We start from the raw sequence: 24,459 nt of genomic DNA, 5'->3' as shown, positions 1-24,459 counted from the left end.
GCGAAAGAATCCCAGCCGGCCTAGTGTTGTTCCTGTCTCTACCTTCGTCCTGATCTTACAATTCTTCACATATACACATCCTCTGTATACAAGACTGCATCCCTAGCTCAAGGTGTCCCCTCAGGGGAAAAATAAAAAATCCCTGCAGAACAGAACAACATATCAAAAAAAACTTTTAACTGCATTAATATACTGGGCACCTTCAACAAAAAAAAACAGAATTCAGTACTGGTACCTCTGGACAATTTACTCTCTGGTGTTTTGGGGGTGGGGGGTAAATCCTACTGCACATCCCTGATTTTCTGAGACTGGGATATCTTCTTATTAGAAAGGAAAAGCAGTACAGTTCTGGTGGTCTTCATCATCAGAATTTGATACGGAGCAGCCAAAATCATCATTATCATCATCGGGTGCACAATCCTCACTCTCATCCAGTGGTTTTTAAATCCCTAAATAATGGAGTCAGGTTTGACATGCTAGAATGTGTTTGTGCCCACTACACCATTTTTAAGGAGCCCAGCTTTCTGCGGATGGCCTGTTGATGCCAGTTCATGATTTCACTAAACTCAAAATTCATGATGGCTCATGGGCTGGCAGCTACTTAATTGAGCTTCTTTCCTTTGCAACCCTATTCTTGGTCAGCCATTGCCATCCTTTGTCCTTTCTCCCCCAATCTCCTCTTTTCCACTGCTGAAGACCCCCTGGTCCTAATACTGGGTGCATTTTAGCCCAATCTACAAGTTTAAAGCTGCCTGTGCAGAGCCTGACCCTGTTTGTTTACACTGAGCTGGTTTCAACTGCTGGAACTTTGCTCAAATTTGGCTTCCCAGGCTCCAGGATTCCTCTACCACCAGGACTATACTGTTCTACTAGACTCCACTGTAAGACTCGGCTGCTATGACTCTGCTGCTCAGTTCTAATGTCGCTTTTTCTAGCCTACAGCCCATCCTCCTTTCCGTTGCTGTTACCTGCTGAGCTTTTGACTGTCTTGCTGGTTTCTCAGCTTTATTTTGCTGCTGTGTGGGTCCTGGACAGAAATCCACTTCTCCTGGGCCAAAGTCCATTTTTCTGCTGCTTCTGGACCTTATAGTGACCTCCAATGTCGCCACCTTTTTCTACAGAGACTGTATTCCTGGCTATAACTTCCACCACCTGCCTCACCCAAACCATGCAGTGGTGATGTGGCTTGCATCACCAGATCACAGCTTGGTCTGTCCCCCTACACCTTCTGCACCTTCTCCTCCTTTGAGCACCTTGTTCCACCCCTCTCACCTCTCCATTAAAATTCTTGTTCTCAACTGCCCCACTCAAGTCCCACCCAGAGTTTCTCACCAAGATATCCTCCCTCCTTTTTCTTTTCAGACTTTGCACTGAGCGATTCCTGATCCCTTCAATCAGCATCTCAACTCCCTTTGCCCTCGCTCCTTTGATTTCACTCTCCTCTCTTAATCTCTCCCTCCATATAAACACTCCTACCTGGAAAATATATATCAAAAAGAGCAGTGGTCTGAAAACCGACCCCTGGGGGACAGCACTGTATACTTCCCTCCAGTACGACAAACAACTATTCACCACTACTCTCTGCTTTTTGGCCCTTAGCCAATTTTGTATCCACGCTGCCACTGTCCCTTTCATCCCATGGGCTTCAATTTTGCTAACCAGTTTATTATGTGGTACTTTATCAAATGTCTTTTGAAAGTCCATATACACATCAACAACCGCATTACCCTCATCAACCCTCTCCGTTACGTCATTGAAGAACTCAATCAAGTTTGTTAGACACAAGTTACCTTTAACAAATCCCTGTTGGCTGTCATTAATTAATCAATGTTTCTCCAAGTGATAATTAATTTTCTCCCGGATTATGGTCTCTAAAAGTTTCCCCACCACTGATGTTAGGCTGACTGGCCTGTAGTTGCCGGGTTTATCCCTCGCCCCATTTTTGAACAGGGGTGTAACATTTGCAATCCTCCAGTCCTTTGGCACCACCCCCATATCCAAGGATTGAAAGACTGGTCAGAGCCTCTGCTATTTGCACCTTTACTTCCCTCAGCAACTAGAATGCATCCCATCCAGACTGGGTGACTTTTCTACTTTGAGCATTGCCAACCTTTTAAGTACCATCTCTTTATCTATTTTTATCCTATCCAATTTCTCTGCAACCTCCTCCTTTACTGGGACATTGGCATCCTCTTCTTCTGTGAAAATAGATGCAAAGTACTCATTCAATACCTCAGTCCTGCCCTCTGCCTCCACAAGATGATTTCTTTTTTGGTCCCTAAGAAGTGACTGGCTGCAGCTTTTTAAAGGCTTCACCAGAATTGTATTTCCCTCCCTCCCGGTGGCAATAAACCCAAAGTGCAGTGTTCTGGCCTCCAAACCACCCTGCACTGCTAATGAGTATTCTAGGAGGAAATTCTAGCGGGTTAGCGGTGGTTTTACATCAGTGGGTGTCACTTCTCAACAAGCTGGCAGGAGGAGCCGCAGCTGCAGCAGCCTCGGAGGTGTGAGCAGCTGGAAGGGCCCCCAGATGTTTCACTCAGTAGATGGGCAGGAGAGCCTGTAGGAGAGGGCAAGGTCGGAGACCAGCTGACAAGAGAAGGTTGGTAAAGGCCAGTCAGAAATACTTTCAATTTCACGTGCCTTCTCAAAGTATTGCAATGCCCTTACACTCACCGTCTACATTTTCAAGGGAAAATGTCACTGTTTGCATCATAGGGGGTTACTTTGTAAGATGAGGTCCGCTAGTCCATGACTGCGCCCGGACTTTCAGATCCACAGCTGCTATGTTCTCATCAACTCCATCCTGGCATCTTACCATCACTAGCACAGAGACACCCACTCGGGAGGAATTAGTTAGGCAGTCAGAAGGGCTGTCAATGGGTAGGTCACTGAGCATGAATGAGATTGAGGACCTGGGAGTGGAAGAGAAGGAGCATGCCGTTTCTCCACGGAGGGGAAGAAACAATCGCCCTCGGCTGAGGAGTCTCAGGGCCCAGATCTCAGGAACCCAGTCTTCAAAAGAACAATGATTCAGGAGCATCGATCTCATGGCAGTGCAACAGTTTTCATGCGTGCGGTTGAGATGATGGACAGGTGGAAGGAGTTGGTTCCATGCGTGCGGTTGAGATGATGGACAGGTGGAAGGAGTTGGTTACATGTGTCTCCAACACACTGTGGGAAGTTTCTCAAGCTGCAGAATGCCAGGAGTGACAGCTACCAATGCTTCAATAGTTGTCTTGAGGATCAGCCTGAACACCACACTTGCACAGAGTTTACAAGGCCTGGTTGGGATTATTACATCTGTACTGACACTGACCAGTAGCTCCTTGGAGCCTGTGCCCAGCACCAGTGGGCTGCAAAGACTGGGTGCAGATGTCACTGTCTCTCGATAGAATGGCATTGAGCCGGATTTGTTAAGACACTCTCCAACGCCTTTGCACATGATCCCAGCCCCCCTTGCCACTGCAAGTGCCAGGCTGCCAGAAACAGCTCCCGCTGGGACAGCAGCTACCTTGAGACAAGAGTCACCTCAGGCCTCTGAGGCTCCAGTGGAACCATCCCAACCCATCACCGCTCAACCTCATCTCACTCAGGGAGAACTTCATAGGAGTAGTAGATTAGGAAATAGAGTAAGAAGTTAGATGGCACAAAGGGTAGTCAGTGTTAGGAAGTAGCTGTAGAAAGGGTGAACGGATGTTGAACTTCCTGCTGAATGTTGCTGTTTCAGGTGAAGATAGTTTGATCACAGAGTTAATTTCTGTGTTTGCTTTCAACTGGATGATGGCAGGGAAATGTAGATATCTGTCTTATGAAGGACCTTGGCAAGAGTCTTGACACGTGAGGGACCTGGTAAGGGTCTGTTGGGGAGGGAATGTTGGGGAGGGGGAAGAACAGGCAGGTATGGCGTGACTTTACTTGGTGAGTCAACCTGTTTATCAAAAGTTCTGGGCTATCACTTGTGCCCTCCTCACTCTGGCAGCTGGCTACTGGTTCTCCTGTTTCATTTCCTCTTCTTGTACACCATCCTCATGCAGTGGAGATGCCCAAGTAACACCTTCTTAGTCTGTAGACCCTGGTGAATGAATGTCTACGTGGAGAGAAGAGATGCCTGCGGTGATACATGACTCTAAGAGCCTCCAGTCTAGCCTCTTCCATGTCTTCATCCTCCTCCTCTTCATAACATCAAAATAAATGTAGTCCCATTCAGGAATCCATGTCCAGAGTGTAAAGCAGGACTTTCGGTAGCGCTGAATAAAAGTAGTAGTCCTGACTCAAAAAGCAAAGTACTAAAACCATTGCTATGTAGTCACAGAAACACCAACTTTCAGTAACAGCACACACCAAATGGCCTCTTCATTGTGCTATCCACCTCAGGATACCATGTTGAACACCACTTGGAAGAAGCACTGAGGGTAGCAAGGGCACAGAACGTACTCTGGGTAAGGACTTCAATGTCCATCACACAAAAGTGGCTTGGTAAGACCACCACTGACCGAGCTGGCCAAGTCCTGAAGGACATAGTTGCTAGACTGGGCTTGCGGCAGGTGGTGAGAGAACCAACACGAGGAAATAACATACTTAACCTCGACCTCACCAATCTACCTGTCGCAGATGCATCTGTCCATGACAGTTTTGGGAAGAGTAACCACCGCACAGTCCTTGTGGAGACCAAGTCTCATCTTCACACTGAGGACACCCTCCATCATGCTGCGTGGCACTACCACTCCTCCATCACCATCAAGCCAGGTGACCAACCCTGGTTCAATGAGGGGCATTGACGAGCATGCTGGGAGAAGCACCAGATGTACCTGAAAATGTGGTGCCAACCTGGTGAAGCTACAACAGAGGACTACATGCACAGTAAACAGTGGATGCTTGCTATAGACAGAGCTAAGTGATCCAACAACCAACGGATCATATCAAAGCTCTGCAGTCCTGCCACATCCAGTTGTGAATGGTGGTGGACAATTAAACAACTAATGGGAGGAGGAGGTTCAACGATGGTGGAGCTCAGTACGTGAGTGCAAAAGACAAGGCTAAAGTGTTCACATCCACTTTCAGCCAGAAGTGCCGAGTGGCCTCCACCTGAGGTCCCCAACATCACAGATGCCAGTTTCCAGGCAATTCGATTCACTCCACGTGATGTCAAGAAACAGCTGAGTGCATTGGACATAGCAAAGGCTACAGATCCTGACAACATCCAAGCAGTAGTGCTGAAAACCTGTGTTCTAGAACTAGCTGTGCCTCTAACCAAGCTGTTCCAGTACAGCTACAACACCGGCATCTACCCGACAATGTGGAAATTTGCACAGGTTACATCCTGTCCACAAAAAACAGGACAAATCCAATCCGGCCAATTACTGCCCCATCAGCCTACTCCCAATCATCAGCAAAGTCATGGAAGGTCTCATCGACAGTGCTATCAAGCAGCACTTACTCACCAATAACCTGCTCACTGATGTTCAGTTTGGGTTCCGCCAAGGCCACTCAGCTCCAGACCTCATCACAGCCTTGGTCCAAACTTGAACAAAAGGGCTAAATTCTAGAGGTGAGGTGAGAGTGACTGCCCTTGACATCAAGGCAGCATTTGACCGAGTGTGGCAGCAAGGAGCCCCAGTAAAATTGAAGTAAATGGAGTTCAGGGAAAAACTCTCCAGTGGCTGGAGCCATACGTGGAACAAAGGAGGATGTTTGTGGTTGCTGGAGGCCAATCATCTCAGCCCCAGGATATTGCAGCATGAGATCCTCAGGGCAGAGTCCTCGGCCCAGCTATCAGCTGCTTCATCAATGACCTTCCTTCCATCATAAATTCAAAAGTGGGGCTACCAAACCCCAGGACCATCCTCCAGTGCTATCAAATCCCAGGATTACCTCCCTATTCACACAAACCCTGGATCACCTCCCCCAGTGTTACTAAACCCGAGTATCATCTCCCAGTGGTACCAGATCCCAGGATTAACCCAGTGCTACCAAACCCCACAGGCCCTTCTTAAAGGGGAGGGGCCTGCACCAGCACGATCGGAGATCGCAAGTGCCGGCAAAAGAGCCTGGCACCGAGGAGAAGTGCCGGGCGCTTGGGACACAGCCGGCACTGCCCGGGGGGGGGGGGGGGGGGGGGGGTGCTCAGGAGGCCAGGGACGGCGGCGTGAGGAGGTGCTGGCAGGTGGCCAGCAAAAAAAATGGCCGCCCCGCACCTCCCCTTTAATTAGCGCCACTACCGCCGCAGGTAGGCCCCCCTGACCCGGTCACAAATTGCAACCGGCGTTACAGCGGGGGGCGCGACCAAATATCGTGATCGGGGCGGTAGCGGGGTGCTGCGCACAACGATGACGTTATCGGTGGCGGCGCAGCGCTACAGGCTAATGCTGCCATAAGCGCCCTGCTAAATTTCGCGGGAGGCGTGGCCAGTGGCGCTAAACCCACTAAGTGCATTCTTTGGGCGCTAACTGGTGGCACAGCCCACTGAATTTCTAGGCCAGAGACTCTGCCCCAGTGATAACAAACCCAGGGACCCTGCCCCAGTGATACCAAACCCAGGGACTCTGCCCCAGTGATACCAAACCCAGGGACCCTGCCCCAGTGATAACAAACCCAGGGACCCTGCCCCAGTGATACCAAACCCAGGGACTCTGCCCCAGTGATACCAAACCCAGGGACTCTGCCCCAGTGATACCAAACCCAGGGACTCTGCCCCAGTGATACCAAACCCAGGGACTCTGCCCCAGTGATAACAAACCCAGGGACTCTGCCCCAGTGATAACAAACCCAGGGACCCTGCCCCAGTGATAACAAACCCAGGGACCCTGCCCCAGTGATAACAAACCCAGGGACCCTGCCCCAGTAATACCAAACCCAGGGACTCTGCCCCAGTGATACCAAACCCAGGGACCCTGCCCCAGTGATAACAAACCCAGGGACACTGCCCCAGTAATACCAAACCCAGGGACTCTGCCCCAGTGATACCAAACCCAGGGACCCTGCCCCAGTGATACCAAACCCAGGGACCCTGCCCCAGTGATACCAAACCCAGGGACCCTGCCCCAGTGATACCAAACCCAGGGACCCTGCCCCAGTGATACCAAACCCAGGGACTCTGCCCCAGTGATAACAAACCCAGGGACCCTGCCCCAGTGATACCAAACCCAGGGACCCTGCCCCAGTGATACCAAACCCAGGGACTCTGCCCCAGTGATACCAAACCCAGGGACCCTGCCCCAGTGATACCAAACCCAGGGACCCTGCCCCAGTGATACCAAACCCAGGGACCCTGCCCCAGTGATAACAAACCCAGGGACTCTGCCCCAGTGATACCAAACCCAGGGACTCTGCCCCAGTGATAACAAACCCAGGGACCCTGCCCCAGTGATACCAAACCCAGGGACCCTGCCCCAGTGATACCAAACCCAGGGACCCTGCCCCAGTGATACCAAACCCAGGGACCCTGCCCCAGTGATACCAAACCCAGGGACTCTGCCCCAGTGATAACAAACCCAGGGACTCTGCCCCAGTGATACCAAACCCAGGGACCCTGCCCCAGTGATACCAAACCCAGGGACTCTGCCCCAGTGATACCAAACCCAGGGACCCTGCCCCAGTGATAACAAACCCAGGGACCCTGCCCCAGTGATACCAAACCCAGGGACCCTGCCCCAGTGATACCAAACCCAGGGACCCTGCCCCAGTGATAACAAACCCAGGGACCCTGCCCCAGTGATACCAAACCCAGGGACCCTGCCCCAGTGATACCAAACCCAGGGACCCTGCCCCAGTGATACCAAACCCAGGGACCCTGCCCAGTGATACCAAACCCAGGGACTCTGCCCCAGTGATAACAAACCCAGGGACCCTGCCCCAGTGATAACAAACCCAGGGACCCTGCCCCAGTGATACCAAAGCCAGGGACCCTGCCCCAGTGATACCAAACCCAGGGACTCTGCCCCAGTGATACCAAATCCCACGACCCTGCCCCAGTGATACCAAACCCAGGGACCCTGCCCCAGTGATACCAAACCCAGGGACCCTGCCCCAGTGATAACAAACCCAGGGACCCTGCCCCAGTGATACCAAACCCAGGGACCCTGCCCCAGTGATACCAAACCCAGGGACCCTGCCCCAGTGATACCAAACCCAGGGACCCTGCCCAGTGATACCAAACCCAGGGACTCTGCCCCAGTGATAACAAACCCAGGGACCCTGCCCCAGTGATAACAAACCCAGGGACCCTGCCCCAGTGATACCAAACCCAGGGACCCTGCCCCAGTGATACCAAACCCAGGGACTCTGCCCCAGTAATACCAAACCCAGGGACCCTGCCCCAGTGATACCAAAGCCAGGGACCCTGCCCAGTGATACCAAACCCAGGGACTCTGCCCCAGTGATAACAAACCCAGGGACCCTGCCCCAGTGATAACAAACCCAGGGACCCTGCCCCAGTGATACCAAACCCAGGGACCCTGCCCCAGTGATACCAAACCCAGGGACTCTGCCCCAGTAATACCAAACCCAGGGACCCTGCCCCAGTAATACCAAACCCAGGGACCCTGCCCCAGTGATACCAAACCCAGGGACCCTGCCCCAGTGATACCAAACCCAGGGACCCTGCCCCAGTGATACCAAACCCAGGGACCCTGCCCCAGTGATACCAAACCCAGGGACCCTGCCCCAGTGATACCAAACCCAGGGACTCTGCCCCAGTGATACCAAATCCCACGACCCTGCCCCAGTGCTACCAATACCATGAATAGCCCCCAAGTGCAGCTAAACCCCATTCCCCCTCCTCAGAGTTGCTAAATAGTAGACATCTAGCTCCAGGTCCATTAGTGTGGTCTCAGCTTTAACAGAGTTCAGGAATAAAAAGTAAAGGAATCTAAAGGCCACTCATTTATGATAGCAAAATACTGCAGATGCTGGAAATCCGAAATAACAACAGAAAATGCTGGAAAAACTCAGCAGGCCAGGCAACATCCGTGGAGAGAAATTAGAATCGACGTTTCGGGTCGAAACCCTTTTTCAAAACTGGAAAGGAAATGAAATAGATCGAAGGCAGGGCTGCGATAGAACAAAAGAAGTAAAAGAGACATTAAGAGGTATTCAAAACCAGACGAGATGGTAATAGACAGTGGAGACAAAAGACGGCTCAGATTAGGTGTGAAGTGTACTGGCAGAAAGAGAGACAGCTGCCATGTGGGAGAGAGAAAAAAAAGGAAAGAGGGGGGAAGGGAAAACCCAAAACAAAGGGGTGGAAAAATAATATAAGTAAAAATGTAATAGGGGCCGAGGTTATGATCTGAAATTGTTGAACTCGATATTGAGTCCGGAAGGCTGCAAAGTGCCTAATCGGAAGATGAGGCGCTGTTCCTCGAGTTTACGTTGAGCTTCCGTGGAACAATGCAAGAGGCCAAGGACGGTGAGGTCCGAGTGGGAATGGAGCGGTGAATTAAAATGACAGGCGACCGGAAGCTCGGGGTCACCCTTACGGACTGAACGGAGGTGTTCCGCAAAGCGGTCACCCAATCTGCGTTTGGTCTCCCCAATGTAGAGGAGACCGCATCATGAGCAGTGAATACAGTATACTAGATTGCAAGAAGTACAAGTAAATCGCTGTTTCACCTGGAAGGGGTGTTTGGGGCCCTGGACAGTGGGAATTGGGGAGGTATAGGGGCAGGTGTTACATCTCCTGCGCTTGCACGGGAAGGTGCCAGGCGAAGGGCTGTTGGGGGTGATAGAGGAGTGGACAAGGGTGTCTCGGAGGGAGCGGTCCCTACGGAATGCTGAAAGGGGAGGTGAGGGGAAGATGTGTTTGGTGGTGGGATCACTTTGGAGGTAGCGGAAATGGCGGAGGATGATCCGTTGAATGTGGAGGCTGGTGGGGTGAAAGGTGAGGACAAGGGGAACCCTATCGTGGTTCCGGGAGGGAGGGGCAGGGGTGAGGGCAGAAGTGCGGGAGATAGAACGGACACGGTCGAGGGCCGTGTCAAACACTGTAGAGGGGAATCCTCGGTTGAGGAAAAGGGAAGACATGTCGGAAGCACTGGTGTGGAAGGTGGCATCGTCGGAGCAGATACGGCGGAGACGGAGAAACTGGGAGAATGGAATAGAGTCCTTACAGGAGGCAGGGTGGGAGGAAGTGTAGTCCAGGTAGCTGTGGGAGTCAGTGGATATTGGTCAATAACCGCCACTCATTTATGGTTGTCACAGAATAATGGACAGAGTTATAAAATTCAATCACCGAAGTAGCAGGAAAAAAATGCATTTTACCATTTAATAAAAACAAAGTTTGACCTATTCAGCCACTGTGAATCAATGACCTGAGGTTATCTCCTACAATGGCATAAACACTCCGATTGTTATAAAACAGAGAATTCTCTTACTCATCGTAAGCAACACCATGGGAGATCGACTGACATATACAATACATATAACGCTCCTGTATCGATTCTGATCAGTACAGCACTCTTTATTATAATACATATAACTCCCCTGTATATATTATTATTATTATGGCCAGTGAATTACATATAACTTACAGCACAGAAACAGGCCATTTGGCACAACTGATCTATGCCGGTGTTGATGCTTCACACGAGCCTCCTCCCACCCTTCCTTATCTCACCCGATCAGAATATCCTTGTATTCCTTTCTCCCTCATGTGCTTATCCAGCTTCCCCTTAAATGCATCTATGCTAATTGCTTCAATCACTCCTGGTAGAGAGTTTCACATTCTCACCACTCTGAGTAAAGAAGTTTCTCCTGAATTCCCCACTGGATTTATGAGTGACTATCTTATATTTATGGCACCCAGTTCTGTTCTCGCCCACAACTGGAAACATCTTCTCGATGTCTAATTCTGCATCATGGGCATGTCATGAAGCTTGAAGGTTGTGGGGGGGGGGGGGGGGGGGGGAAGGTATTTCCGATGATCCCCATCCCATTTTAATAATTATATGCAGCTCCCCCTGCATGGATTGATCTGTTTGCTTGGAGCAAGGAGTCACTGGCACTGGGCTATCCAATGTAGCACCAGGATTGGGCGGCTGCATCTCTTTAAAGGGCACGCATTCACTTTTTTGTTTTGAAAGTGTCGTCTTCTAAAATTGTTTTTGGCCGGTGCATTAAAGATTGGGGAGGAAGCCGAAAGGGCGCAAGGAGGAGGCGACGAGAGCCTGCTCCCTTTACAGACCCAGCCTTGCAGGTAACATCAAGTCAGGTAACATCAATGGTGTGGAGATGCCGGAGTTGGACTGGGGTGGACAAATGTAAGAAGTCACACAACACCAGGTTATAGTCCAACAGCTTTATTTGAAATCACAAGCTTTCGGAGCGCTGCTCCTTCTTCAGGTGAAGTGGAGAAATGCATAAAGACACAGCTTATATAGTCAGAGAATCATGTCAGATGTTTACAGGTACCCTTTCCAACTGCAATTTATCACACCTCGGCAGAGAGATAATCACAGCAGTCAAAGGTGTGAATGGTGTCCAAACAGGTCAGTCAGGGAAACATTACATCAAAGAACAATGAGGTGGGGTCACAAGGGGTCAAATATTGCAGATGCTGGGGTCTGTATGAAAAAGCTGTTGGACTAGAACCTGGTGTTGTGTGACTTCTTACAGGTAACATCAAGTCAGGTAAAGCAAATGAGGGCTACCATTATTTTTTTAAATTTATTCATTCATGGGGTGTGGGTCTCACCGGCCAGGCCAGCATTTATTGCCCATCCCTAGTTGCCCTTGAGAAGGTGGTGGTGAGTCTCCTTTTTGAACCACTGCAGTCCGTGTGGAGAACGTACTCCCACAGTGCTGTTAGGTAGGGAGTTCCAGGATTTTGACCCAGCAATGATGAAGGGTCGGCGATATATTTCCAAGTCAGGGTGGTGTGTGACTTTGGGGAACTTGGAGGTGGTGGTGTTCCCATGCGCCTGCGGCCCTTGACCGTCTTGGGGGTAGAGGTCGCAGGTTTGGGAGGTGCAGTCGAAGAAGCCTTGGCGAGTTGCTGCAGTGCATCTTGTAGATGGTACACACTGCAGCCACGGTACGCCGGTGGTGGAGGGAGTGGATGTTTAAGGTGGTGGATGGGGTGCCAATGAAGTGGGCTACTTTGTCCTGGATGGTGTTGAGCTTCTTGAGTGTTGTTGGAGCTGCACTCATCCAGGCAAGTGGAGAGTATTCCATCACACTCCTTACTTGTGGCGTGTAGGTGGTGGAAAGACTTTTGGGAGTCAGGAGGTGAGACACTCGCTGCAGAATACCCAGCCTCTGATCTGCTCTTGTTGCCACAGTATTTATGTGGCTGGTCCAGTTAAGTTTCTGGTCAATGGTGACCCCAGGATGTTGATGGTGGGTGATTCGGCGACAGTAATACCACTGATGTCAAGGGGAGGTAGTTAGACTCTCTTGTTGGAGATGGTCATTGCCTGGCACTTCTGTGGTGTGAATGTTACTTATCAGCCCAAGGTTGGATGTTGTCCACGTCTTGCTGCATGTGGGCACGGACTGCTTCATTATCTGAGGAATTGCGAATGGAACTGAACACTGTGCAATCATCAGCAAACATCTCCACTTCTGACCTTATGACGAGGGAAAGTCATTGATGAAGTAGCTGAAGATGGTTGGGCATAGGACACTGCCCTGAGGAACTCCTGCAGCGATGTCCTGGGGCTGAGGTGATTGGCCTCCAACAACCACAAACATCTTCCTTTGTGCTAGGTATGACTTCAGCCAGTGGAGAGATTTCCCCCGATTCCCATCATGGGAATTAGGGAGAAAACCCTCCACTGGCTGGAGTAATACCTAGCACAAAGGAAGATGTTTGTGGTTGTTGGAGGCCAATCATCTCAATTTATAATACATATAACTCTCCTGTATAGATTCTGATCAGTACAGCACTATTTATAATGCATACAACTCTCCTGTGTATATTATGATCAGTATGGCCATATTATAATACAAACTTAAAATTGGAGTTTAAATCATCTTACCTAATGCAGATTTTGCAGCTGCTGATGCCACACGTGGGTCAACAACCGATGCCAGGAATGCCACAGTGCTCATGACAGGGTTACCAGACTGGCTGAATGGAATTGGCTGATAAGCCAACGGGCCCAGTGAGGCTTCTGAATCTTCAAGGTATGGATCTTCTATCGGTAAACGTAAGAAATGCAAGATACATTCATCCTGTGTGCGACTGCCTACATGTTCTGAGACTTTATTCCAATCATCCTTGTACATCTCCAGTGCCTGTGGAAAAAAAGGAAGCAGAAATGAATCAGTCCCCAGCAGGGTGCTCCAAAGGCCAATGTATTAGAACACTATCCTTTCATATCTCAGACATCTCGTCCATATAGATGGATAAATGCTGGATTACATCACAAAGTCCATTTACATTGCAGCTACCTGTCTGGGACTGGATGCTACAGTTCAGGTTCCAGCCAGATATAACCATGTTTACATTGCTTGGATCCGTCTGAATGGAACCCAAATTGTCCTGTCAGTAGACAGTTCAACACATGCCTGGAAACACAAATTTGGGAGCTTGGCGCCAACAGATAGAAATTTGAATGTTTAGAGAGTGCAGAGGAGAGTCAAAACCAAGCTATGTGAGATTCCCTCCTTCGGGGGGTTTGTGTTCCAGTCAGACCAAACCATGGCCCTGATCCTAGAAGGCTGTGTCCAGCACGCCACCAGCCCCTAACACCAGCACAGATCCAGGAGAATGAAGGTAGCAAGTCTGAGGAAGCTGCATCAGTGATTCACAAATAGAGGTGACAGGAGAGGAGGAGGAAAGATCAGAGTCGGAGGATGTGCCATGACATATATCTGCCGACTGGACAGTATAGCCTTTAGATGGATGCGAATGCAGAAGCACACGCTTTCCATATCCTTTGAGTCTGCCATGAGTAGTTGGTGGAGAATGTGCCACAGTATACTTTCGACATCACTGTAGTGCTGCATGAGTGATTTTCAGATATACACAGTATCAGGAAGGGAGTGACATCTTTACTACCGTCTGCAGGCGAATCCCAATGCACAAAGGAAGCAAGGGCAGACCAGCTTTCTCTCAATCACCGTGACTACTGTTATTGAGATCTCGAGACCACTGATTGGGGATCAGTTGGAAACAGCAGGGACAGCAAGCTTAACCTACACCAGAGACACTCTACTGAGCAGATCAATGGTCATCCAGCTGCTGTACCCATTGGGAACAGGACTGGAGAAGGGACTGGTGAGGCAGCATCCTCTCACCCTGTCTGTAATTATATAAATCCTTTGAGAGCCTGGCTGGAGTTTTTTTTTATTCGTTTTTTTTAATGGGATGTGGGCGTCGCTGGCAAGGCCAGCATTTATTGTCCATCCCTAATTGCCCTTGAGAAGGTGGTGGTTAGCTGCCTTCTTGAACCGCTGCAGTCCGTGTGGTGAAGGTACTCCCACAGTGCTGTTAGGGAGGGAGTTCCAGGATTTTGACCCAGCGATGATGAAGGATTGGTGATATACTTCGAAGTCAAGATGGTGTGTGACTTGGAGGGGAACTTGGAGGTGGTGGTGTTCCCATGCGCCTGCTGCCCTTGTCCTTCTAGGTGGAAGAGGTCGCGGGTTTGGGAGGTGCTGCCGAAGAAGCCTTGGCGAGTTGCTGCAGTGCATCTTGTAGATGGTACACACTGCAGCCACAGTACACCGGTGGTGGAGGGAGTGGATGTTTAAGGTGGTAGTGTAAGATTCGCAATTTTCAGCAAAAATCACGCAAGAAAACTGGATAAAATAAGACTGTTTATTGACCAAAGTAAGCTTGCACAGAAAAACCTTTGATAAAAGGGCATACAAAATGGCCGCCAGGCCCCGTGATCAGTTTATGAACCATTTTATTTCTGTTACTGCAAGCCAGACAGGCTTGTGGATTGAAGACAGTGAGCCCACGAAAGCCAGTCTCTGGGAACCGAAACTCAGAGCAACAGCATACATATTCAATGGATTATAAGTACAGGATGGGGCCCATCAAGATATGGGCGGACAATGTAAAAACACTTATACCCATTTATCGTACAAAGGAAAAACCGTTTAGCAGCCATCAAGGAAAATGTCCGGACCGATCAATATGCGAACCGAGCCACGGTGACAATGCAAAAGACATTGAAAGACATTATCGGCCAGGAAGGCCAGTTTAAGTTATCACCGGCTCCGTTACAAGACAAAGCGCCCCTGCAGAGATTTCTGCCCGCCAAAATTAATACAAAGACAGGACTATGATTTGGCGGGAGATAAGACTGTCCCAAAAGAGTATAACTATGGATTGAAAGTCCATCTAAAAAAACTTCGGACTCCGGGTTACTTGAACAACTTCTTCTTCGCTGCCACGGCTTCTTGTTGGGCGACTTCAGGCTTCCATTTCTTCAAGAACTTTCTTCTACGAGGAACGAACGAAGGGCGGACGGTGCCCGGATCGGCGCCTCTTCCACTTCGGCAGATCGATGAAAACGTTTTCGTTTTTTTTTTTAAAGACGGACGGTTTCGGTAAAAGGACAACGTGGTCGGTGTTCAGCCAAACAAGGCTCGGCCACGACGAGAAGACGATGAGGGTGGCCCGGGTACTGGGGTCGGGAGATCATCGACGACCCAGGCCGACGGAGAAGAAACCCTCTGGAGAACCGGCGATCGATGCCACAAGATTCTCCCAAGTGCATAGCCTGCATCTGGGTCTGCTCCATGAACCCAAATTGACTTGGTGGATCTCAACCTTAACGAGCGCTCATCGAGGCTGGGTCTACCCCACCGCCTCGAGGGAGGAGAGAATATCGACTGCGCCAGAAGTTTCCAAATCCACGTGACGACGGAAAGCGGTGCCAAAAAGGCTGCGAACCCCCTTTCTCGCGATTTCGAGAGTGGTGAGCATGATCCCAAGTTCCCCAGGTCGAAACTTAGTTTAGGTATAGGGGAGGGAGTCAAGGGAAATCGTAATGTGTTTCCCCTTTTTCGATGTGCCGTGTGTTCCCCATTTCCATAGAGTCAAGTTCATAAATTTGTGCATGATTGTAGTAACTTTAATCTGTGCCTTTGACATGTGTTTTGTAATGCTTCAAACTGTTTAAAAATAAAAGCATCCATTTCGTGCTATTCAACCTGGTCTATTGAGTTCTTTCTCTGCACTACTGTTCTCTGCACCTAAGTCCAAGGTCTAGAACCGTAGGGGGGGAGTGGGTCGAACCACTCAAGGGCAATTATTGCACGAAGCCTGGCAGGAGACCAGAAAGAGCAAGAGAAACCCCCTACAGTAGAGGGGGTGCCAATCAAGCAGACTACTTCGTCCTGGATGGTGTCGAGCTTCTTGAGTGTTGTTGGAGCTGCACTCATCCAGGCAAGTGGAGAGTATTCCATCACACTCCTTACTTGTGCCTTGTAGATGGTAGAAAGGCTTTGGGGAGTCAGGAGGCGAGACACACGCCGCAGAATACCTAGCCTCTGATCTGCTCTTGTTGCCACAGTATTTATGTGGCTGATCCAGTTAAGTTACTGGTCAATGGTGACCCCCAGGATGTTGCTGGTGGGGGATTCGGTGATGGTAATGCCATTGAATGTCAAGGGGTGGTGTTTAAACTCTCGCTTGTTGGAGATAATCATTGCCTGGCACTTCTGTGGCGCGAATGTTACCTGCCACTTATCAGCCCAAGCCTGAACGTCGTCCAGGTCTTGTTGCATACGGTATGGACTGCTTCTATCTGAGGAGTTGTGAATGGCGCTGAACACTGTGCAGTCATCAGCGAACATCCCCACTTCTGACCTTATGATGGAGGGAAAGTCATTGATGTAGCAGCTGAAGATGGTTGGGCCTAGGACACTGCCCTGAGGAACTCCTGCAGCAATGCCCTGGGGCTGTGATGATTGACCTTCAATCACCACAACCATCTTCCTTTGTGCTAGGTATGACTCCAGCCAGTGGAGTATTTCCCCCCCCGATTCCCATTGACTTCAGTTTCACTAGGGCTCCTTGATGCCACACTCGGTCAAATGCTGCCTTGATGTCAAGGGCAGTCACTCTCACCTCACCTCTGGAATTCAGCTCCTTTGTCCATGTTTGGACCAAGGCTGTAATGAGGTCAGGAGCCGAGTGGTCCTAGCGAAACCCAAACTGAGCATCAGTGAGCAGGTTATTGGTGAGTAAGTGCCACTTGATAGCACTGTCGATGATACCTTCCATCACTTTGCTGATGATTGAGAGTAGACTGATGGGGCGGTAATTGGCCGGATTGGATTTGTCCTGCTTTTTGTGGACGGGACACAACACCTGGCAGTTTTCCACATTGTCGGATAAATGCCAGTGTTGTAGCTGTACTGGAACAGCTTGGCTAGAGGCGCGGCTAGTTCTGGAGTACAAGTCTTCAGCACGATAGCCGGGATGTTGTCGGGGCCCATAGCCCCATAGTGGGAGGATATGGAGAGAGCGTGTAGTGTATGTAACCGTTCCACCTTTAAGACAACTATTTTAAGGGTTGCACTACTTTATCTTGGCTGCTGTATACTGTAATACCGGTGGTGACCACACCAGTATATAAGTGCTGTGTAATGATTTATTGGGCAGTTCCGCCCTGACCTTCGACTAGTAAAGACCTGTTAAAGTTTACTCTTGTGGTCTGTGTAGTAATTCTCAATATAACACACAGACTTAACAGTGGCGACGAGTACGATCTTACCCTGCGGCAGAGATACATCCAAGGCAGTTTAACGGGCGTCGAGAGGAGGCATCCGCCCTCATCATTCTGCTGAGAGAAGACTCGGGTCTGCAGAGCAAAGGAAGAATTCTGACACGAAGCCTTCCATCAGCAACAGGCAGTGATCATCCCTTCTATCACGGTGGTGGGTAAGCCGATCAGCGACGAGCAGCAAGTCGGCCACGTTGGCTGTGAAATAGGGGAGGGAAGATCGGAGGATATAAGGGCGGAGAACTCGACCACGGCCGGGGAAAAGAGCCGGACAGAAGTCGGGGCCAGAGGCGCTGAGACTGGGGCAGCGTAAGGCACGGAAGCCGCGGTGAGTGCAAACGCAGCCGGTGTGAGAGACCGGGCTGCAAGCGGGCTGGGAGGCGCAACAGCGTCGAGAGCAAGCTCGACCGCGACCGGTGAAAAAGGCCGGGCAGCTACCGAGGCCGCGAGGCGCAGCGACCGGGACAGCGAAAGGCGCGGGAGAAAATTAAAAAAAAAACCGCGGAGAACTCAGCCGCAGCCGGGGGGAAAGGACCGGACTGCAAGAGGGGCTGGGAGGCACAATTCGAGAACCGCTGGGGAGGGCGAACGCAGCAATACGGCAATCGCCATTACAGCCAGCGGGGGAGAAAGGCAAACGCGGGAAGCCGCCATTTTCGTGGGCGGGGAAGAAGACAAGCGCGGGAAACCGCCATTTTGAAAAAAAAAGTTAAAGAAAAATTTCTTTTTGTTTGTCAAGAAGATTGCGAGGATGCCTAAGCGTGGTAACATCAACGATTTCGATCCCGATGTTGAAGATTGGGCCACGTATGTAGAACGCATAGAGATATATTGTAAGTCAAATAAAATATCAAATGAAGATAAAGCACTAACCTTACTAAACTCAATGGGTGCAAAGACATACGGGCTATTGAAGCATCTTCTATCACCAGCTAAACCGGCAGATCAGACTATCGCTAATATTGTTGCTGTCCTGAAGGATCATTTGAACCCCACACCGCTGATGTTAGCGGAACTATTTAAATTTTATGCGAGAACGCAACTGAAAGAGGAAAGCAACGCGGAGTACTTAATTGAACTGCGTAAGCTAGCGAAATACTGTCAGTTTGGGGAAAGTCTGACAGAGGCACTGAGAGACAAATTCATGTGCGGATTGTCGAAAGAAGGAACACAAAAGCGGCTGCTTGAAGAGAATGATCTTACACTTGATAAGGCTGTCTCTATTGCAGCATCGCACGAAGCCGCAGCGAGAGGCACTGCGGAAATGCAGCTGAAGGCAGCGGTACTCGGCGTAGATCAAATGCCTTTGGGTACAACGAAATGTTATCGTTGTGGGAAGACAAAACACGATCAGAACCAATGCTGGTTTAAAAACCAGGAATGTAGAAAATGTGGCAAGCTTGGTAACATAGCCAAAGTATGCCGGTCAGGAAAGAAGACCAGCAACAAAAAGTCACCGCAGGAAAAGTGCAAGAAGGTACATAAGGTGGCTGAGAAGAGTTCGGATGAACAGAATTCGGATTCAGACTCCAACAGCAAGGAACTGGGTAGTCTGAGAATTCACAATGTGAGTAAGGAAGCTGACCGACAAACTATCTGGGTCACACTGCAGATAGCAGGAGTCCCTGTGAAGATGGAATTGGACACCGGATCGGCGTTGACGGTCATGAATAAGCAAGATTACAAAAGGTTATTCACACATATTCCCCTACGGGATACGGAGATAGTATTGCAGACATACACGGGGCAAAAAGTATACCCCATCGGAAAGATAAAAGTCAAGGTGATACACAAGGGCAAAGAACACCAAGGAATGGACATATATGTACTACCTGAGGGAGGTCCACCACTTCTGGGACGGGAGTGGATCAGGAAAATAAATATGGACTGGCACTCCCTAACGGTAGATTCCGGAAAGAAAGATGTCAAACCTGAATGATTGTCCAGAATATTGGATGAGGCTAAAGAGGTGTTCCAACAGGGACTGGGAACACTGAGAGGAATTAAGGCAAAAATCAAGATTGCAGAACATGCAAACCCAAAATTTTTCAAAGCCAGACCGGTACCTTATGCGATACGACCTGCTGTGGAAGCTGAACTGGAAGGGCTTGAACGTTCAGGAGTACTGTCTAAGGTGGACTGGAGTGAGTGGGCCACGCCCATTGTTCCCATCATGAAGCGTTCATCGAGTAACAAGCCAGGGGAACCGGGGAAGGTCCGCATCTGTGGAGACTTCAAGATCACAGTTAATCCGGTGCTTCACACGGTGCAATATCCGCTTCCGCGGATTGAGGATATCTTTGCTTCATTGTCTGGCGGGAAACACTTCACCAAGATAGACCTGGCGCAAGCGTACTTACAGATGGAAGTTGAGGAAGAGTCGCGCCAGTATCTCACAATCAACACGCACAGAGGCTTGTATCGATATAATAGACTGGTTTTTGGAGTGGCTTCGGCTCCTGCAATTTGGCAGAGGGCCATGGAGCAGGTATTACAGGGAATTCCAAGCACTCAATGTTACTTGGACGATATCCTGATTACAGGAGAGGACGATGAGGAACACCTCGCAAATTTGAAACTGGTGCTCACCAGGTTGAAGGAATATGGCCTTCGAGTTAATCGCCAGAAATGTGAGTTCTTTCAGAAACGGATCTCGTACTGTGGTCATGTCATTGACCAGGAGGGGCTGCACAATTCACCCGACAAGATCGAAGCTGTTGTGAAGGCTCCCGCTCCGGAAAATGTATCCCAGTTGAGGTCGTTCCTAGGGTTGATTAACTATTACCATAAGTTTCTGCCAAATCTATCCACGGTGCTGCACCCGCTGAATGCTCTGTTGCAGAAAGAAGTACCATGGAAGTGGAGCGAGGACTGTAAGAAGGCCTTTCGCAAAAGCAAGGCATTGATCACCTCAGAGGAAGTGTTGGCTCACTTCAACCCAACGCTACCTATTCGCCTAGCTTGTGATGCTTCCCCTTATGGTATTGGAGCAGTACTCTCACACAAGTTGCCAAATGGCTCGGAAAGGCCAGTCGCATTTGCATCCAGATCATTGACCTCCGCTGAGCGCAACTATGCTCAGATAGATAGGGAGGCTCTCAGCCTTGTGTGGGGAGTAAAGAAGTTCAATCATTACCTGCAGGGCAAGAAGTTTACACTGCTGACAGACCACCAGCCGTTGGTATCCATATTCAACCCTAAAAAGGGCGTTTCCATTATGACAGCGCAAAGGCTACAGAGGTGGTCCCTTTTCCTAGGGGCACACCAATATGACATAGAATACAAAGGATCAAAACAGCATGGGAATGCTGACGGTTTATCGCGCCTACCGTTGCCAACGGTAGAAGAGGCGCCTACAGTGGACCCAGTGGAGATGTTCCACTCAACCATAGTGGAATGTCTACCAGTAACAAATTCTACCATTGAAAAGGAAACGAGAAATGACCCGACTCTCTCACGAGTCTACGATTTAACGGTGAAGGGATGGCCAGCACATGGCGAGCCACTGTTGCCAGCATTCTCGCAAAGAAGAGAACAGCTGTCAGTGTGCCGAGGAACCTTGATGTGTGGATCCAGAGTGGTGATTCCACCCAAACTTCAGCATAAAGTGCTAAAGGAGCTTCACGAGGGGCATCTGGGTGGAGTGAAAATGAAGAACCTAGCCAGAGCGTTTGTGTGGTGGCCAGGTATCGATGGAGACATCGAAGAAATGACCAAGAGCTGTCTAGGATGCCAGAAGGTCCAAAACGCCCCACCACAAGCCCCTCTACATCCATGGGAGTGGCCCTCATCTCCATGGCAAAGGGTACATATCGACTTTGCTGGTCCATTTATGGACTCAATGTTCTTAATCGCGGTGGATGCACACTCCAAGTGGCCGGAGGTAATAAAGATGTCCTCCACCACCATGGAAAAAACCATCACAGTATTAAGGACCATATTTGCCAGGAATGGGCTGCCGGAACAGATCTGTTCTGATAATGGACCGCAATTTGTGTCCGAAGAATTCAGGAAGTTCTTAAAAAACAATGTGGTTAAACACTACACGTCCGCCCCATACCATCCCGCCACCAATGGATTAGCTGAAAGGTTTGTCCAGACCTTCAAGAAGGCCATAAAGGCCATGGGTAATGAAGACATAAATCTACAACATAAGGTAGATAACTTCTTGTTGGCGTACAGGAATGCAACACATGCGGTCACAAACCAAACTCCCGCCATGATGTTTTTCAATAGAAGACTAAGATGCCGGCTGGATTTGATCAAGCCAAACATCAGGAGGGACGTAGAGAACCGGCAATTTCAAGGCATGAATGAAAGGCCAACTAGAACCTTCCAGATAGGTCAACAAGTTTTGGCCCGGGACTACCGTACCGAGAAATGGCAGCCTGGAACTATTTGCACACGACTAGGACCGCTGATGTATACCGTGGACATTGGTGAAAGCATAATAAGGCGCCATGTTGACCAGATCATAGAGTCATCCGAAAAGGGCCAACCTACTCCACAACTCTATACGCCTAATGATGAAGCAGAGATACCCATAGTATCTACCTCCGATCCGGTAATACTGGAATCAGATGAACCCGACACTGGCATTCAAGCCGAATCGACCTTGCCAAAAGAACCTACTACACTACCGAAAACTACTACACCACCGAGGCGTTATCCGGACCGAGTCAGGAAGCCTCCAGAGAGACTGAATCTGTGAACTGTGTTTACATGAAGTTGTGTATATGTTATGATGTTATGTTTAATGAGGAATATATACTGTTCAGCTAAAAAGGAAGGATTGTAGTGTATGTAACCGTTCCACCTTTAAGAGAACTATTTTAAGGGTTGCACTACTTTATCTTGGCTGCTGTATACTGTAATACCGGTGGTGACCACACCAGTATATAAGTGCTGTGTAATGATTTATTGGGCAGTTCCGCCCTGACCTTCGACTAGTAAAGACCTGTTAAATTTTACTCTTGTGGTCTGTGTAGTAATTCTCAATATAACACACAGACTTAACAGAGCGGTCAGGACCTGGAAGTCACTTTGTTGTCAGCCTGGCTCCAGCTATCAGTGCACAATCTCATGACCCTGCAATCAGAGGGTCAAGGCCACCACCACCCCTACACCCAACAGTAACCTGCCATCACAGTTAGAGAGCACTTAGACATAGCCTTAGGTTACAGAGCAGAACAAGCACACCTCATCACCTCACCAGGGAAAGCATGGCCATAAGGCTTACATCATTTTTTTTTTTTTTTAGGTAAACAGCATGAACTAATATATTGACCTTTTTAACCTGCTTAGTGTGGACAGTGTTTGTTGCTGGATCGGCCGGTGAAAAGTAAAAAGTGCTGGGAGGGAGCAGAAAGATAGTTCAACTTCAGTCGAAGGCATGTGTGGCATGACCTTGGGGGGAACGATGTGTGACTTTCATGTCAGAGCTGCGAGAAGCCGACTGACCAAGGGGCTGACTGAGTTTTTGCTTAGAAAAGGTAAGGAAGTGAGCTTGGCGCGGAGATAGTGTGTGCCTGCATCTGATCAGGCAGAATTAGCTCTAATTAACCAAGTTCAGAGTAGCATAATAGTTAGGAACATAGTAATGGTGGGGTCAGCAGCAATGTTCCTAATTTCCTGATCCATGCTGCTGGTACGGCCTCATAAAAGTGGCCCTTTGATGCCTTCAACTACCTAAAGGACAACTGACAGACGAATTCAACATTGCAAAAAAGAATCCGTGTCATCTAAATGAAAACACTTGGCGAATACGATCAAGGCTGCTCTACTCTCCCTGAGCGGTCACTCGCTCATATAATAATACTCATTCAATTAAAACCTATCAGAGAGAGTTAGGAATAATCATTAACAAAGTAAAATTCTCCACTTTGAGACTCTCAGTTCATTATTGGAATTCTGAAAATCTGAACCAATCCCACTATATTAATACAAATTGATATGTAAATCTTATGACAATTATGTTACCCGTCTCCTGCCCCTCCCATAATTACACATTAAACAACACTCAAATACAAAAAGTATTCCTTTGGATAAATTGGGAAAAATGAGTGGTCAAAGGTTTTTTTGCAATCCTGGGATCATCTATAGGTTATTGAACACAAATAAATGCTGTAACACTAAACCCACCCCCTGTCCAAGTACTGCAAGTGTTAAGTCCTGCTCTGTCCAATACCTTTTCATTCTTTAGTTATTAAGATTATTTTGTTTCTTGATGGTTCTACAGTACCATCCAGTGGTTGGATATAGTGGGAATATACAATTCCAATACAGTCGGGCAAATCTCATGAGGACAACCGGCCAGTCCCCATATTATCAATGCAGAAAAAAAAAGGGCACATGCTTGATGCCTGCCATCCATGCAAGGCAAGTGCTCAGCACACAATGGGCAGTCCCGGGACCAGACAGTGTGGCTCTGGCATTCCTGGCTCAGAGCACCAGAAAACAATGCAAATGAGTTGACCGTGTATTACTTGTGTACAGGTGTCCAAAGTGAGTTGAGTGGAAACCAGGCACTTCCACAGGGACAGGAGCAAAACTGAAGGGTGAGTCACTCCAGCATGGGAATGATGATTTGGGGTGGAGTAGGGAGGAGAGTGCCAGCATTACCATCCCAGCATCCCATAATTTGACATACAGTATATGAGTAATTTGAGACACGATGTGTGGTGAGTGTAACATGCTCAGGAATAACAGGTGATTTTGGACTTGTGGTTACCAAAGCTCTCCAGCACTGGGGATTTTCCTCACCTGGTGTCTG

At 49.1% G+C, this 24,459-nt stretch overlaps 1 protein-coding gene across 1 annotated transcript in view; it reads right to left on the bottom strand.

The window, feature by feature from the left end:
* LOC147096964 (SWI/SNF complex subunit SMARCC2-like) overlaps positions 1–24,459 on the bottom strand; it is a gene marked incomplete at its 5' end in the record, with an annotated part of 99,595 nt that overhangs the window by 43,012 nt on the left and 32,124 nt on the right. Inside the window, one exon of the mRNA XM_085972520.1 lies at positions 12,978–13,236. Within this exon, the coding sequence (XP_085828646.1) occupies positions 12,978–13,236 (259 nt within the window). The remainder of the gene's footprint in view (positions 1–12,977; positions 13,237–24,459) is intronic.

The sequence above is a fragment of the Somniosus microcephalus genome, chromosome 33 (genome assembly GCF_052327205.1).
Source record: "Somniosus microcephalus isolate GS21.2 chromosome 33, FLI_Smic_1.0, whole genome shotgun sequence".
Taxonomy (NCBI): Eukaryota; Metazoa; Chordata; class Chondrichthyes; order Squaliformes; family Somniosidae; genus Somniosus; species Somniosus microcephalus.
The sequence above is the reverse complement of the archived record's forward strand: the minus strand, read 5'-3'. Positions and strand labels throughout refer to the sequence as shown.